This window comes from Silene latifolia, chromosome 1 (assembly GCF_048544455.1).
Source record: "Silene latifolia isolate original U9 population chromosome 1, ASM4854445v1, whole genome shotgun sequence".
Taxonomy (NCBI): domain Eukaryota; kingdom Viridiplantae; phylum Streptophyta; class Magnoliopsida; order Caryophyllales; family Caryophyllaceae; genus Silene; species Silene latifolia.
This window is the reverse complement of record NC_133526.1, coordinates 4,891,131-4,908,784: the sequence shown is the minus strand read 5'-3', so window position 1 is coordinate 4,908,784 and position 17,654 is coordinate 4,891,131. Positions and strand designations below refer to the sequence as shown.

Here is a 17,654-nt window from a genome sequence, read left to right as displayed (position 1 = left end):
CTGGTCCATGTGCAATCTAACGTGGTATCAAAGCCCAAGGTTTAGACATGGGTTTCGAGACGAAGATGGGTGCGAAAAAAGCGACGACGTTTCCGTCCGACGAAAGGCTAAACGGGCCACTATTTGGCGGGTCCGAAAAGTGACGTTCGTTCGCTCGACGAAACTGGTTCAAAAAATAACGATGTTTCTGTCGATCGATCGAAAAGGAGACTTTACATGCGAGGGGACGTGTGAAGAATCACACGTTAGGTCTCCTACATCGGATATGTGAAAGAGAGAAGCATAATATACTTTATAAGTCAAGTGCCTACTCACCCATTGCCAATTGGTTTTGAGATCGAGCCTACTTGGACTTATAAAGTGGACATTCCCTCCTCCTCGACGGGTGCGGCCCAAGCCTATTTGCGATCTAACATAAACCCTAAATTACTCAAAAAAAAAAAAAGATGAAAAATTTTGAGCCTTAAAACCCCTTGAACGTATTCTTGAAGCATTACCAATGGCGGAAGAACGTGAAATTGCAAAAATGATAAGAACTTCAAGGACGAACAATAATAGTGAAGGAAGAAATCGAAGCGTAGACAGGCTGAGCTCTCTCCCTATCGACATTCTTATCGGAATTATCTCCCACCTTCCTCTCCGATTAGCCATCGCTACCGGGTCTTTATCACGTCGATGGCGTGGTCTCTGGACTAACATAACCTCTATCGACATCGCTCCCGATGATATTGATAAGGAAATCATGAAGCAAATTACCTCACCTTTCATTTATAGATTCCGTCTTGATGAATTTGACAAACACTTTGCCATTTTGGTGCCTTCCATGGATACTTTAATTCGCAAAATTTGTGACCGGAACATCCATGAACTTAAGGTAATGTGTCCTTATACTCGTAGGGATATGTCTATAGTACCAAGTGTTATTTTCCAAACTCGGTCGCTAGTGTCGCTCGAATTGGGTTCGACTTATGATCGTTGTTGGGAGTTCCCTGATGATTATAGTGAAACTATCCATCTTCCAAATTTAAAGAACTTAATCCTTACGTTTGCTGCTACGCGGTTACAATGGATCGAAAAACTACTTAACGCTTGTCCATCACTCGAAGAATTGTCTTTAACTTACGAGATCAACTCGGGGCCTTTGCAAAGCTTCAAGTGTTCGAATAAAAATTTAAGATGGTTGCTTATCAAGTTCGATTTCATGGAAATTAATACGGTTTCGATTAAAGCTCCAAAGTTGGAATACTTGGATATTTCAGCCCCAAAATCTGCGACCTTTTTCTTCGAGGAGGAACCAATTGTGCTTCGTGAGGCGAAAATCAAATTTACTGATGAAGAAAACGGATTAATGTTGAAATTTTATGAGGCGATTTCTAATGTTACGTTCCTTACCCTTAATGTTTCTAAAATAGACAACTTGCCTAGGGTGTTTCGCAATGCAACTCGACTCACGCTTGATATGAATGTATCTGTTGGGAAATTAGCTCCAATCTCCCCGCGCAAGCGGAAGCACCGATCGATATATAATGTAAAAGTAAAATAAATCGCAAGCTAATAATAAGTTGAGGCAAGATTTAGGGTCAATACCCAGGGCAAAACCCTCCAAGACGGAGGTAAAACCCACCAGCAAAAAAAAAAGATGAATCCACTATAATATAGTGCCACTATAAAGATAGTGCCAGTACAACGTAACCGGTACCAAATTACACACCGAATTTGGACCCGACAATAATATAGGAATACAAACTAGTACCCTCTAGACCCTCCAGTATAATTGGAAAACACCACCAATTATACCCCTAGAGTAACCCTCTAAATTATTGTAAGAGAAGACCCGTTATACTGCCTCACACACTCAAACCCGGTTGAACCGTTACCCGAATCACAACCCCTTGTTTATTTGTGTGAGTACCTTACAAATACCGTAAGGTCTGCCTTGTACTCCACCAAATTCCAGTGAAGCACAATACCAAGAAGACACTCACAATTTCGATGTAGAGTGCTCCTTGCTTCCTTCCCTATGCCAATTCCAAGTGATGTATGCGTCCTTTTATAGGCAAGTGCAACTTCACTATTTGTCGGAGAAGCAAGCGGTTGCATCAAGTCTTACTTCCAAGTCCAACAATGCATGCTCTTATTGTCAACAATTGCAACCACCTATTGCTAGGCATACATATGCACCGTCCCATGTTTTCTCCATGAGAAACTATTGCATTACTATTTGCAATACAAAACCATGCAGCAAACTTTGTTGACAATTACACCAATAATTTATTGGGCGGGACCCAACAAATCTCCCCCTCCCGCCCAAGGGAGTAACCGAGGAATCAACCATTGACCGATTTCAAATACCAGCTGCACACCCGAGTTAGTATCCGGTCCTCACCCTAACTCACTACCACGGTCAATGCACCGTGTACAGCCGCAACCGAGTCACCGCGTCAAATGACTCTGGAGAGGGACCTCCACCCCTCCACCCTTTTACCAGCAGGAATTTTTCCCTTGCCCCCGTCTGCAACCTGGAAACAATTTACCTTCATCGCCTCTACCGCGAACGAAACACGTCGACGTCTTTTCCGTTCCCAGTCACCTTTTGAGGTCTTCACCGCCAGACGGTACAAACCACGATGCAACTCCCCCTTCATGAGGACAATAGTACCCTTAGTCACCTTCACCACTCCCCCATGAGTTTTAGACTCATAACCTTGGGAGTCCAACTGACTAAGTGAGATTAGATTCCGCCGCAACTCTGGAACATAAGCTACCTTGTCCAAAGTATGCACCGCCCCACTAGATGTTTTGATTTTCACCACCCAACACCAAGGACATCCACTGTTGAATTATTGGCCAACTTAAACTTCCCGGGCACGCCTTCTTGGAGCTAATCAAAACTCTCTTTCCGGGTACAAACGTGATTGACACAACCAGAATCTAACACCCATTCTTCCTTGGAAGATACATCGCACTTATCCGTGACCGCAAGTAAGTCACACTCTTCGGTAAGGAAACAATCACTACTCCCTTCACCGGCAGCCAAGTTGGCGTCGCCATTGTTATCCGGCACATATTTCCTAGGACAATTCCGCCTTATGTGCCCAATGTCACCACACTTGTAACACTTTACTCCGTCATTCCGAGAAGTGTTCCTGGATCGAGACCTGCCGTGCGTCGATCCATAATCCCTGTTAGACGATCGTCCTCTCCCATCCCGAGCAACCATCACTGAGATGTCACTCCGCATTCCATCCTTGTCCTTCTTCCTCGCATCAAAGGACAACAATGCCGCCTGTGCTTCCTCCATGGTAATAGTATCCTTTCCGCACAGAATCGTATCCACATACGTCTCGTATGTATCCGGGAGAGAGTTGAGGAGTAACAACGCTTTATCCTCCTCCTCAACCTTAACATCGATCTTTTTCAACTCATCTAACAGTCCATTGAACAAATTGACATGTCCAATGAGATTTTCCGCCTCGTCCATCCGCAACCGATATAACCGTCGCTTTAGCAACAACTTATTGGTCAAGCTTTTTGCCATGTAAAGCTTTTCCAATTTTTCCCATATCGTCGATGGAGAGTCATCGTCAAGAACACGATTAATGACGGAATCCGAGATGCACAACCCGATGATACTAGCACACTTAGTACACACCTCCTCCCAGTCGGCATCACTCAACTTTTCCGGCTTGCCTTCATCTCCTTTCAAGGCTTTAGCCAAGCCAAGATGTATCAGGATATCCTTCATCCTCCTCTGCCAGAGGGTGAAACTACTTTTACCATCAAATTTTGGTACTCCAAACTGAGACCCCATATTTGACATCCCTACCGATCAAACCACCAGACTACTCGGACCGAGCCGAAGTGGCTCTGATACCACTTGTTGGGAAATTAGCTCCAATCTCCCACGCGCAACGGAAGCACCGATCGATATATAATGTAAAAGTAAAATAAACCGCAAGCTAATAATAAGTTGAGACAAGATTTAGGGTCAATACCCAGGGCAAAACCCTCCAAGACGGAGGTAAAACCCACCAGCCGAAAAAGACTGAATCCACTATAATATAGTGCCACTATAAAGATAGTGCCAGTACAACGTAACCGGTACCAAATTACACACCGAATTTGGACCCGACAATAATATAGGAATACAAACTAGTACCCTCTAGACCCTCCAGTATAATTGGAAAACACCACCAATTATACCCCTAGAGTAACCCTCTAAATTATTGTAAGAGAAGACCCGTTATACTGCCTCACACACTCAAACCCGGTTGAACCGTTATCCGAATCACAACCCCTTGTTTATTTGTGTGAGTACCTTACAAATACCGTAAGGTCTGCCTTGTACTCCACCAAATTCCAGTGAAGCACAATACCAAGAAGACACTCACAATTTCGATGTAGAGTGCTCCTTGCTTCCTTCCCTCTGCCAATTCCAAGTGATGTATGCGTCCTTTTATAGGCAAGTGCAACTTCACTATTTGTCAGAGAAGCAAAGCAATTGCACTGAAGTCTTACTTCCAAGTCCAACAATGCATGCTCTTATTGTCAACAATTGCAACCACCTATTGCTAGGCATACACATGCACCGTCCCATGTTTTCTCCATGAGAAACTATTGCATTACTATTTGCAATACAAAACCATGCAGCAAACTTTGTTGACAATTACACCAAGAATTTATTGGGCGGGACCCAACAGTATCCTATAGTTTAAAGACTATGTCATCAATATTAGAGATGTGTCCTTTACTAGACGTTTTGACCTTGAATGTTATGGATATCGGTAAAGACAACGAGCAGTCGTTATGTCCACTGCCTGTCAATGTAAGCAACTTACCGCGATCACTCAAAAGGATTCAGATCGAGATCTAAAATTGTCGCGAGCCTGCAAAATGTTTCTTAGACCTAGTTGCGTACTTGTTGAAATTCATCCCGAATTTGGAGCACTTCAATCTTAGTGTACAAGGTTGTCAACATTGGCTGGCGGGCAATGTGGAGCGTACAGAAGGACGCGAGTTGATGTTATGCAAGCTACTCTATCGGTGTCCAATGATCTCCAAGGGTTGCGATGTTGAGCTTATTAAAATTTATAAGTTAGATTTTATTTTTTTTCGGTCAAAACTCAAATTTTACTAAACTTATATGTAATGTTTTTGACTATTATTGCAATTTTTTATAACTTAATGTTATAAACTCAAAAAATTTATAATAAAATTCAAAATTCTTAAAACAAAACTCAATTTTTTTATTATAATGCTCAGAAACTATGGATTGGTAGAAATCCACTTACTGAATGGATTCTAACTCAATTCCAAGCCCTTTACTTTATTTCCAATGAACCAAACCAGTTTGAAAGGTATGGAACTAGAACTCCATACTTATATGGTTTCTCATTGCATTCCTGAGCAGCGAACCAAACGATCCCTAAAATCATTTATTTATAAGTTAGAAATATAACGTCAATGTCACCATAATAAAGAGAGGCGTTGTTGCGAATCAACTCGGTTTTTATTCCATATTTTCAATCCTCTAGAACGACTAGAAAAAAACTATATTTTTGCATTTATTATTGGGCGTTAGTATGGTATTTATGTAGTCGGATGGTATACACAAAAAAAAAATATAGTATTGGAGTATTATGTATGAAGCAACTTCGTTTTTTTCCTATATCAATTAAAAATGGTTACAATATATGATAAAATAGCTAGCTACGATTGTTATGAAAACTTGTACCCCCACCTGTTTTCTTATAACAAATATAATATAAATATTGTTTAATTTATGTCATATATACTCGTAACGTCATTACTCATTCATGTACGAGTTTTACTCAATCATGTACTTTTTGTCATAATTTTTCGTTCATTATCCTTCTACCTCAAACAAAAAATTAATTCTCCCTTTCTCTCTTCCTTCCAAAAATTAATATAATTTGTACCAAATTAGTAAAAATCGTTAAATCGTTAATCATGATTCTCACATCGATCAAGAACTATTATTTCGTTAATTATGCATCAATTTTTTCAATTCAATCAAACAAGTGTAAATTAAAGTGTTGATGAAATAATTAGAGTTTATTGAAATTAGGATTATAGAGTTATTGGAAAGGGTGGTTGGATGATAGTGGAGGGGCGGGTGGGAGGTTCGTATGGTGGTTGAAGTGCAAGGGCGGCGAGGGAGACGGTGGTTGTCGTTGTGCAGGGACGCGAGAGAGAGGCGGTAGAATGGGTGGGTGGGGGCGAGCCTGGGATGGTGGGGTCGTGGGAAAGGGACGGTGGGATCTGGGTGGGTGGAGCGGTGGGGATCCGACCGGCGAGACTGGAAGCCGACGAGCAGGGGAGGGGGTGGTAGGGCAGGGGAGGGGGTGGTGGTTGTTGGTGGAGAAAATTGAAAGATTGAAGTAAACTAAAATTGAAAATAGTGTAAAATGGGAGGGGTAAAATAGTCATTTATGTACATGATTGAGTAAATCATGTATATGAATGAGCATGACCCACTCGTAATTGTGGTAAAGCCTATTTACTATAGTCGAACTTGATTTTAAAAATAAAATAAAATCACAAATTCCTTGCGAAGAGAAAAGCTAAAAGACATAAACCCTAAAAACCCTTGAAGGCTTAGCAAAGATGGAAAGGATGAACAGGAATAATAGAAGGAGAAATCGAAGAGTCGACAGGTTAAGTTCTCTTCCCGACGAAATTCTTATTTTAATTATCTCCCTTCTTCCTCTTCGATCAGCCATCACTACCGGGACTTTATCCCGTCGATGGCGTGGTCTTTGGACTAACACAACCTCTATCGATTTCACCTTTGGCGGCTACCTGAATCAATTTAATCTCGATACCGCATTGAATGGAACCATGAGACAAATTACCTCACCTTTTATCCATAACTTCAGTATCAATTTTGTTGAATCCAATCTGGACTTTTGGGCGCCTTGCATGGATGTTATAATTCGCGACGTTTGTAACCGGAATGTCCATCAACTTAAGGTAACATGGCGTAATCCTGTAACTAGGCATATGTATACATTACCAAGTGTTATTTTCCAAACGCAGTCGCTAGTATCGATGGAATTGGGTTCCAAACGTGGCTCGTATGGTCATCTTTATGGCTTGTATGCTTATTGTGATTGGCAATTACCTTATGATTGTGATGCCATCAATCTTCCAAATTTGAAGATTTTAACCATTTACTTTGCTTTGGAGTTCGAAATCATAAAATGGATTGAAAAACTAATTAAGTTTTGTCCATCACTCGAGAAATTGGCTTTAAATTGCTGTGATAGAGAAATTGATATGTCTTTGGAAAGCTGTAAAATAGTGATTAATTCCCCAAATTTAGAATACTTGGCTATTTCTGCTCCGAAATCATTGACCTTTTCTTTTGAGGAGGAACCAATTGTGCTGCGTGAAACCAAAATCGAATTTTTGATCTTTTCAAGGTCAAGCAGATAAAGAAAAGTTGTCTAAATTTTATGAGGCGATTTCTAAAGTAAGGATCCTTACCATTGATATTTCTACAGTAGATACCTTATCTACTACGGGGTTTCGCAATGTTACTCGGCTCACTGTTAATATGAAACTGAGCCTCTGTTTAAATACTCTGTTGTCCGTGTTAGACATGTGTCGGTATTAGAGCGTTTTGACCCTTAAATTTTGCGATGTCGATAAGAATGATAAGAAGCAGCCGTTATACCCAAAGCCTGGCGATATAAGCACCAGCTCACAACGAGCAATCAGAAAGATAAAGTCGATAAACGTGGAAATCGATAACAGGAGAACTTATTTTAGAGTAAATTATTTTGGTCAAGATTGGTCAACGCCGGAACCTTTCTCACGCCTTATAATGGATTTGTTAAGAAGCACTTGCGATTTGAAGCAATTCAATCTTAGAGTAAATTATTTTGGTCAAGATTGGTCAACGCCGGCTAATTTGTTGCTTGATGAAAAAGACGAGATAAAGTTGTGCAAGAAACTGTATTGGTGTCCAACGATCTCCAATTGCGATGTTGAATTTAAAGGGAGTTTTATTAAGATGTCTCGAAAAGATGGTCCCAAACTTAGGACTGAAAATGGCAAAGTTATCTGTTTTGGTCGTCCCAGAAGGGTTTAATTTAATTTAGTAGAACTATCTATTGTTTTCGACGATGTTGCACAAATCTTTTGCTTTATGATGCATATGAGTATGTGACTCTAATAATTTGGTTTGAAATCTTTGATTGTTAATTACTTATCGGTAGTTGATTTATATTTTCGTTGTGTTAATCGTAAAACAGGCTCATAATATGTTCCACTCATCGATGAAAAATGTGTACTCCTATCTCCGACCCGTCCGTAGACCATACGTAGTCCATCTTTCCAGCAGATATGGTGTGCTGCTGCCGGTTTGACCCGCACAATTACCCTTATTAATGCTATACTATCATCCACCACCTAACTAAAGCTATAAGCTATGTTACCTTAGAAAATTTAGTAGGAAAAACAATTTTTTGGAAGGAAAATGATCCGTACAAAATTAGCCCAAACTAAATGAATAGTTCTACAACTAGCCATCGTACCATATAATTCGAACTTTTTAATCCGATTACATTTTGACGTAAAAATTAAAGACACTTAAGAGTGGGAGAGCAGTAGATATTTAGATTAATCACAAAAACTCCGGAGAGACGACCGTATCCTCCAAATTTTGTGTGGAATATCATCCTTTGTCCCATTTCGTATTCCATCTTGTATCCCATCACTTTCCTCATTGACACATAAACACTTTGATACTCCCTCCACAAACTTATTTTCACCCCATTTGTTTTATTGCGGTCTCCAAGACGACACTTTGACCGTGTTTTTCGAAGTCTATGTTACTTTTTTTTTTTTTTGAAATTTTTTTTCGTGAAAGATGTTATGAAAATAAGTGTTCTTAACTTAGTTAATTGATAACTTAAGTAAGGAACCTTAAAGCACGAACCTTGAAAAACTTAATAGAATGTAAGTTCACAAGATGGTACAACTGTTTTATGTCAGTGTGACACAGAACCTAAATAAGTATGAACGGGAAATAGCAAAGTGAAAGAACGCAAGAGTAAATGAACAAACAAACGACATTTAGAAAATTGATTCATCCTCTACTCCGAGGCCTACGTCCAACCGTTATTTTATTGTTTGCTTATAAATTTACTCAAACAACTAAACCTTTACAATGAAAATAACTCGCCAATCTACCCCGATTGCACTCAAACTTAAAGCTACTCCACTTCAAGAGTTTATATGTTCTATCTCAGAGGTTTACAGAGTCTTTGAATCTCAAGGGTTCACTTAATGAACATGGAGATCACAATTAAGACTTAAACACGAGAATCCTGGAACAAACTCATTATGTCACAGTGCAGCGAACATATACTTGGAGGTTTATATCTTATCGAAAATAAATGAAGACTTTTAAAATATGAAAAACGTTTTGCAAATACTTGAAGAACGGACAAAGCTTTAAATGCACAAATGATTTGTAAGGTTTTACAATAAATGCTTTGGAAAGATTTGAGAAATAAATGAAGTTAGTTCACACTATTTATAATGGATTTGATCACTAAGAAGTACAACTTAGGTTAATTAAATCCAATATAAAATAGGTAGCCTTTGAATGATGGTAAATGTTAGGCTTTAGGCTTGAGGCACAAGTCTTTGATCAAAATCAGAAAAGTCTTCCCAAAACACTCAACATGTGACACTTTACCAAATTGGCAAAAAACTTTTATAGCTTTAAAACGTTGACAAGTTCAACTTACCATTTGGTAAAAGGTAAATGCACAAATCTTGAGGTTTTATCAATGGAGATTAGTGGCTTAAAATTTCAGATTTGTTTTCAAACTTTGAACATTCAAATGTTAAAGCTTTGAGAATATGAAATTTGTAAAGATTTTAACACTTAAACTTTTCGTATAAACATTCCCCCATACGGTAATATCAAAAACCACTGTGCAGTGCACTGTTGCATGGTTTTGCAGCTACTTAACGAAAATGAGAATGTTACACTTACTCTTACAATTTTCGACTAAGGCTAGGATCATATCATTGTGTTGACTTCTTGTTGGCTTCATCTTGATTAGGTTATACCTCCTTGAGAGTACATTTGATTGCTTCAATCACTAAACATTTGTAACAAAGAATAAACAATCAAATAACAAGGGAACTTGGCATCATTAATCAAGTGTGTTCTAACAAGTTCAAATATTTTTGTTTTATAATCTAATAATTTTTATTTTCCAACTTATTTACGGTCAAAGTTCGAAAATTTTGACCTCCCAAAAGCAAAAGGGGTGAAAATAGGTTTGTGGAGGGAGTATATGTTATCAGTATGGATCATTTGTCCCACTTTTCTGTCTCATTCTATGTGTCACTCCAATAATTTATTGACACGTCGCATGTTGAAAATAAAAAAATACAAAATAAATGCTAAAGTGTTGATGTGTCAAAATGTGTATGGAGTGGGACACATAATGGGGCACCAAATGGGACAAAGGATTCTCACTGATATGTTATTACCTTTTTTATTATCTTATGTGTAATGTGTCAAGATTTTAAGGTGATGGGATACACGATGAGACATAAGGTGAGACGTGTGATATCAACTACCCTACCGGCTCACGCCTCCCCCAGAGCATATCCTCTGTCCCATTTTATGTCCCATATTGTGTCTCATTACTTCTCCTAATGATACATTAGCACTTTAAGATATAATATTACCATTTTTATTAGTTCAATTTTCAAGTGTGATGTGTCAAGTTTTTAAGGGGATAAGACATAAAATAAGACATAAAAATGGGATAGATGATCTCTATACGCCTCCCCTGCTATCCTCTACCTCCACCACCAACCCTTTCCCTACCAAAGTTAAAATTTCAATTTCTAGAACCGACTTAATTTAATAAAATCACAACTAATTAAGATATAAAAATAGTAAAAGACTAGTATTGCTGCCCAACCCCGCCTAGGCTAACTCTATTTAGAATTAAAATTTATTTTCAATTAAATAAAAAAAGATTATTTTAAAGTTGCATAACTCATAAATTTATCATTAATATATTTTTCTATGACATCCTAAAATTACGATGAAATAAATTATGAGACAAATTTACTCTCGCTATTAATATTTTACTTAAATCAATTGGTTAGCTAATATTGATAATTTCACTACTCCCGTTGTTACTTCTATTACTTTCACTACTCCCCTCGCCGCTAATATTGTTATTTTGACTATTCAAATGAGTGATTGCTATCATATTACTATATTCAGTGTTATTACAATTCTTTTCTCTACTAACAAAATTACTTTTACTATTTTGACATTCAATTTTAGGAGGCTTATATGTTTCTATAAAAATAATACATATATGCATTAAATCAAATCGAAATAAGTATGAAATATTTTATTTTTTTGGAAATCTAGCTTAGTTTATTTATCTTATAATAGTTTTCAAAATATAACATACTTATATTGTATTTGTGTAGGTTAAATAATTAACATCTTTATACTAATTAATACCATAAGTGGGGTATGTTTATTTTTGGGAAAATCTCAATATTCTAGTTTCTATTTTTATAAGGAGAAGAATATTTATGAAAATTTTATGGAAATTTGTATGCTCGTATAATTGAGCATGCAATTAAGAAACTACGTTATTTATAATGAATATATAAATATCCTTAACTTATAGCCGAGATTGACATAGAAAAAAAAAAAAAAGCAAAATCAAAAAATTCTTGCAAAGAGAAAAGCTAAAAGACATAAACCCTAAAAACCAAACTTAGCAAAGATGGCGAGGACGAACGAGAACGATAAAAGAAGTAGTAATCGAAGTATCGACAGGCTGAGCTATCTTCCCGACGACATTCTTATCTTAATTATTTCCCTTCTTCCTTTCCAATTAGCCATCGCTACCGGAACTTTATCCCGTCGATGGCGTGGTCTCTGGTCCAACACAACCTCTATTGACATCGCCTTCCGCGAGACTTATAAATTACTTAATCTCGATACCACATTGAATGAAACCATGAGACAAATTACCTCACCTTTTATCCATAGCTTCAGTATCGATTTTAAAAAATCCTTTGATCTCAACTATTGGGCGCCTCTCATGGATATTGTAATTCGCGACGTTTGTAACCGAAACGTCCATCAACTTAAGGTAACATGGCGTGATGCTGCTTGTTGGTATAAAATATATACATTACCAAGTGTTATTTTTCAAACGCAGTCGCTAGTGTCGATTGAATTGGGTTCCAAAAGTGGCTCGTATGATGATTGGCGATTCCCTGAGGATTGTGATACCATCAATCTTCCAAATTTGAAGAACTTAACCATTCACTTTGGTCTGAATTATCAATGGATTGAAAAACTAGTTAAGGCTTGTCCGTCACTTGTAAAATTGTCGTTAGATTGCTGGGCTAGCAATATGGATGTGCTTTGCAATTGCTGGGCTAGCAATATGGATGTGACTTTGCTAAGAGGTACAATTGTGATTAATGCCCCAAATTTAGAGTACTTGGCTATTTTCGCTCCAAAATGCTTAACCTTTTCTTTTGAGGAGGAACCGATTATGCTGCGTGAAACGAAAATTGAATTTACTGATCTTCACCAATATCAATCAGATATTTATGAGGCAATTTCTAAAGTAAGGATCCTTACCATTGATATTTCTGCAGTAGATGCCTTATCTACGGTGTTACACAATGTTACTCGGCTCACAATTAATATGAAATCGAGCCATAGTTTAAATACTCTGTTGTCATTGTTAAAGATGTGTCCTAAAGTAGATGTTTTGACCCTGAAATTTTGGGGTGTCGATAATTATAACGAGCCATTGTACCGAAATCCTGGCAATGTAAGCACCTCACGACGAGCACTCAGAAGGATAAAGTCGATAAATGTGGAAATCGATAACTGGGTAACTTATTGCAAGCCTGGGAAATCATTATCACGCCTTATAGTGCATTTGTTAAGAAGCACTTGCAATTTGGAGCAATTCAATCTTAGAGTAATTGATTTTCATCAAGACTGGGACTGGCTGCCGTCGGCTAATTGTTTGAGGAATCAAGAACATGAGTTAAAGTTGTGCAAGAAGCTCTATCGATGGCCAACGATCTCCAGTTGTTGTGATGTTGAATTTAATGGGAGATTTTTCAAGATGTCTCGAAAAGATGGTCCCAAAATTACGACTGTCAATGGCAAAGCTATCTATTTCCATCCTTCCCGGAAAGGTTTCATTTATAAAGAAAAATGATTTATTGTCTTATAATGCACGTCACTCAACTTAACATCGGAGGCAAGTCTGATGTCTATTAGTAAAAAAGTCCGATGTCTATCATGGTTTTTTGTAGTAGTGATAGTAGAAGTATGTATTGTTTTCGATGATGTTGCAAAGATGTACGAGTATTTAAGTTTCTGCTATACTAATTTCGTTTTGAATCTTTGATTGTTAAGTACTACTCCGTCGTTGATTTAGATTTCTTCCTGTTAACCGTAAAACAAGCTCAAAATATGTTCTACACAACAATGAAAATGTGAGTATCCGTCTCCTCCAGGATATAAATATAATAGCAGAATTGATCAAGATGTCTCCATTACTCGAAGATTTGTCTTTAAAGTTGGAGGATAAAGGTAAGTACGAGTTGCTTATTTGGATGTTTGTGGTCGGTATGACACGGTATTTTGTTTTGAGGAGGAACCAGTTGCGTTAAGCGAAGCAAAAATCCAACTTGATGACGACATGCCTTATGATGAAGGAAAGAGGTCGATGATGATGATGATACAATTTTATGAAGCGATTTCTAATGTCGAAACTCTTACATTGGATATTTTGGTACTACATTATATCTCTACTGTTTTCAGTAATGCAACTCGTCTTACGCTTAATATGCGAAAGTGCTATAAAATTGAAATACTGTCGTCATTACTGGATATGTGTCCTGCGTTGAACGTTTTAACCATAAAATTTGGAGATGTTTCTAGCCATTTCAGATGGAACTTGAATCCCCCGAAGCATGACCATGTAAGCACCATACCACGAGTTGTCAAGCGGATAGAGATCGAATACTTTTTGGGCCAACATTATTACGAGCCTGTACAGTCTTTCTTAGAACTAGGTTACTACTTGTTATTTAGCAGCAGCATTGCTTCAGAGCACTTCAATTTTAGTTTAACCGGTGATAAATATCGCGAAATGGAATGTGTAGACCGTGAAAAAAGAATGGAATTAGACTTGTGTAAGGTTTTCAACAAGCTTCCATTGCTTTGGATAGAAGGTGAGATCGAATTTGTAGGGGAGTATTTTAAGATGTCGCGAAGAGCTGGTCCTAAAGGTCGGGGAGCAAGTCGCAAAGTTATCAATTTTAGTTGTTCGTCAGGAGACAGTTTCAAATTTTAGAAAGAATAATTGATTTTACGTTTTTTTTTTAAACATTTGTACCTTGTCAAAATTGTGATTAACGCCCCAAAATTAGAGTATCTGAATATTTGTGCTCCGGAAGCTGCGGTAATTTGCCTTGAAGAAGAACCAATTGCGTTGCGTGAAGCTAAGCTCCAAATTAGTGAAAAGCATTATCGTCTAGACGATGAAGAAAAGAAGTTGAAATCAAAATTCTACGAAGCGATTTCCAGTGTTGGCTTGATTACTCTGGATGTTGCAGTACTAGATTGCATACGTACCGTGTTTCGCAATGTAACTAGGCTTACATTAAACATCAAAAATTACGTCGATACCCTTGATACTAATTTAGTGTTGTCATTACTGAAATTATGCCCCGTTCTAGACGTTTTTGCTCTAAAACTTGAAGGCGTTTATACTAATACTAAGAATATACCGTGGTTGAAACTCCCCTCACATTCTCGCCGTTCAAGCACCTTACGACGAGTACTCAAGAGGGTGGAGGTAGAAATCGACTGGTGCGATTACCGCTTCCCATCAAAATATTTCGTGGAGTTAGTAGGATTCTTGTTACTAAGTAACACTATCGATTCAAAGCATTTCCATTTTAGGTTACATGCTGCGAGATATTGTCGAAAGGAAACGGTAGAACGTATAAAAAGAATGGAAATAGATTTATGCAGGATATTTCATCAAGCTCCAATGGTTTCTAAGGGACATGAGGTTGAATTTGTAGGGGAGTTTTACAAGCTGTCTCGTAATGCTTGTCGGAAATTTTCAAGAGCAAATCGGGAAATCATCTATTTTAGTTGTTCGCAACCACCAAGAGAAGATTAGTGGTTTTTTTTTTTACAATAGTGAATGTTGCATCTTATGCAAAAGTATACTTTTCATTGTTTAAGTAGCCGTTTATATTATCTTACAAAGTTACAATAGGCAGAAGTCTTTGAAACATTGTGATACAATGAGTCAATGATTGTTTAATTTGCCGTTTATATTATCTTACAATTATTGTTGGTTTCGTGATGTTTCCGCTGCAAGTTCATAACTCTGAAATTTGCGTATCATAAATTAAATAGATGTTTCTCATAAATCGATAAGTTAATAGATAGAGCTAAGCATAAATTACAGAGTACATATAAATACCATAGAATCATGCAGATGTCAGCTAGTTTAATGGGTGATACATTCATGACCTCAGTTCAAACCCCGTCAGTAGCATATTCACTCATGTGACTCCCTTCACACACAAAAAAATATGATAAAATTGCTAGGAATTAAAAGGCAGAGGGATAACTTCATCTGCTGCTTGTCAACCTTTTCAACCGACTATTCGAAACATATTTGTGAAACATCCCTACAAATTCAACCTCAAATTGCGTTGATGCCATATAATACTTGCATAGTAGCTTGCACAAATTCAACTCCTCTTTTCGTCTAAGATTTAAATTACTTTTCTGTGCGAAATGTTTAGGACAGCCCACCCTTAAACAGAAGCGATCTATGTCCATTTCGCCGCTTAACAAATACCGTACTAACTTTAGGAATGATTGTGCAACCTTATGATATGTCCAACCACCTTCGATCTCTATCCTCTTGAGTACTCGTTGTGAGGTTCCTATACGGCTAGGATTCATTAGAGTTCTATCCTCGATACTTATATCCCACAAGTCTAGGATAAGAGCGTCTAATAAAGGACACAACTCGATTAATGACAGCACGATCTCAATGTTGTGGCACAATTTCATATTTAGTGCAAGTCGATTTACGTTGCCAAAGACGGTAGACACATTATCTAGTACAAAAACGTCAAGCTTGAGGAACCTAGCATTACTAATGGCCCCATAAAATTCCGACATTGCCTTGTTTTGATCCGCGGATAAATGTTCATTGCTGCCGCTGTTAATTTCTGCTTCATAGAACGAAAGAGGTTTCTGTTCAAAGCGAAATATGACGGATTTTAGAGTATGCGTAACCAACTGCTCCAACTTTGGGGTATTAAGCACAACTATGATATTCCCTATAATACTTGTGTGGATATCCAACCGTCTTAAATTTTGATTGGAAATCATAATATCATGTTGAAATCCGTCACAATACAAGAATTCTAAAAGCAAATCCTCGAGAGATGGACAAGCCTTTAATAGCGTTGCCAGCAACTCAAAATCGAAAGGAAATTGGTTAAGCAACAATCTTTTCAAATTCGGAAGATTGATTTGATCAGGCAACTGCAAACCAAATATCGACATTAACTTGAGTTCACAGACATTGCGGTCACAAGCTTGCCGAAGCAAAGAATCCAAAGGAGGCGGCCAGATCGTGTTTTTACCTTGATCTATTGATTCGATAACAAAACGTTCTATTGACGGTGAGGTAATATGCGTCATGAACTCAGGAAAGTACTTTAATTCATGGCTGCCTATATTTATAGAGATTACTTTAGTCCAAAGACCACGCCATTGACGGGATAAAGACCCCGTAACGATGGCTAGTCGGAGAGGAAGCAAAGAGATAATTCCGATAAGGATTTCGACAGGAAGAATGCTGAGCGTGTGTGGTGTGTGTATTTGACCTAATTTTTTTCAACTTACGACTTCCGAGTCTAATGGCCGACTAGGGGTGTTAGCGAGACGAGTCGAGCTCGAGCTTGGCCTTGCTCGGCTTGTGCTCAAGAACCAAAACTCGAGCTCGAGCCGGTTTCGAGCTTACCTGAGCTTGAAAAAAAGGTGCTCGTTATCAAGCTTGCGAGCTTTAATGTGAGCTCGGGTCAAACTCGAGCCCTAGTCTAATGGTCGACTAAGGGTGTTTTACAATTGTTTTTGTTCTAAATAGAATTCTACTTTCACATTTATAATTATATTTTTGTTATATATTTGATAAGTATTTTATATTTGCATTTTTCTTAAAATATATTTATTTTTAATTTAATTTAATTTCAAGAACTTAACGAAATAATGATTTAACCTAGCTTGAGTCGGGCTCGAGTTAAGCTCGAGCCTACACCAAGCCGATTCCGAGCTTTGGTTTTTTAAGCTCGTAAAATTCCGAATCAATTATGAGCTCAATTTCGAGCCGATTCCAAGCCCACTCGAGCTCGATAAGCAATTTATGTTATAAGGAGTACTCCATTTATTCCGTATATAAGCAAAAAAAAAAAAAGGCAAAAATTAGGTCAAGAACACCCTCAATAACCCTTAATTCGCGGAAGCTTGAAATTTGTTCAGGCCTTAGAGA

The 17,654-nt window shown here is 37.8% G+C and overlaps 3 protein-coding genes across 3 annotated transcripts; all 3 read left to right on the top strand.

The window, feature by feature from the left end:
• The first annotated feature begins 499 nt into the window (after positions 1 to 499).
• LOC141627981 (FBD-associated F-box protein At4g10400-like) lies at positions 500 to 1,543 on the top strand. Its single transcript, XM_074441189.1, has one exon. It carries the CDS (start codon positions 500 to 502, stop codon positions 1,541 to 1,543), a length of 1,044 nt encoding a protein of 347 aa, XP_074297290.1.
• A 5,084-nt stretch (positions 1,544 to 6,627) lies between these two features.
• Positions 6,628 to 7,458, top strand: LOC141627916 (F-box/FBD/LRR-repeat protein At5g22660-like). The gene has a single exon (XM_074441132.1). It carries the CDS (start codon positions 6,628 to 6,630, stop codon positions 7,456 to 7,458), a length of 831 nt encoding a protein of 276 aa, XP_074297233.1.
• Positions 7,459 to 11,810: 4,352 nt separating this feature from the next.
• LOC141627856 (F-box/LRR-repeat protein At3g26922-like) lies at positions 11,811 to 13,277 on the top strand. Its single transcript, XM_074441077.1, has one exon. The coding sequence runs from the start codon at positions 11,811 to 11,813 to the stop codon at positions 13,275 to 13,277; it is 1,467 nt and encodes a 488-aa protein (XP_074297178.1).
• The last annotated feature ends 4,377 nt before the right edge of the window (positions 13,278 to 17,654 follow it).

Excerpts from the sequence above, each read along its gene's own strand:
- LOC141627856 (XM_074441077.1), top strand. The coding sequence starts at position 11,811 with ATGGCGAGGACGAACGAGAACGATAAAAGAAGTAGTAATCGAAGTATC.
- LOC141627981 (XM_074441189.1), top strand. The coding sequence starts at position 500 with ATGGCGGAAGAACGTGAAATTGCAAAAATGATAAGAACTTCAAGGACG.
- LOC141627916 (XM_074441132.1), top strand. The coding sequence starts at position 6,628 with ATGGAAAGGATGAACAGGAATAATAGAAGGAGAAATCGAAGAGTCGAC.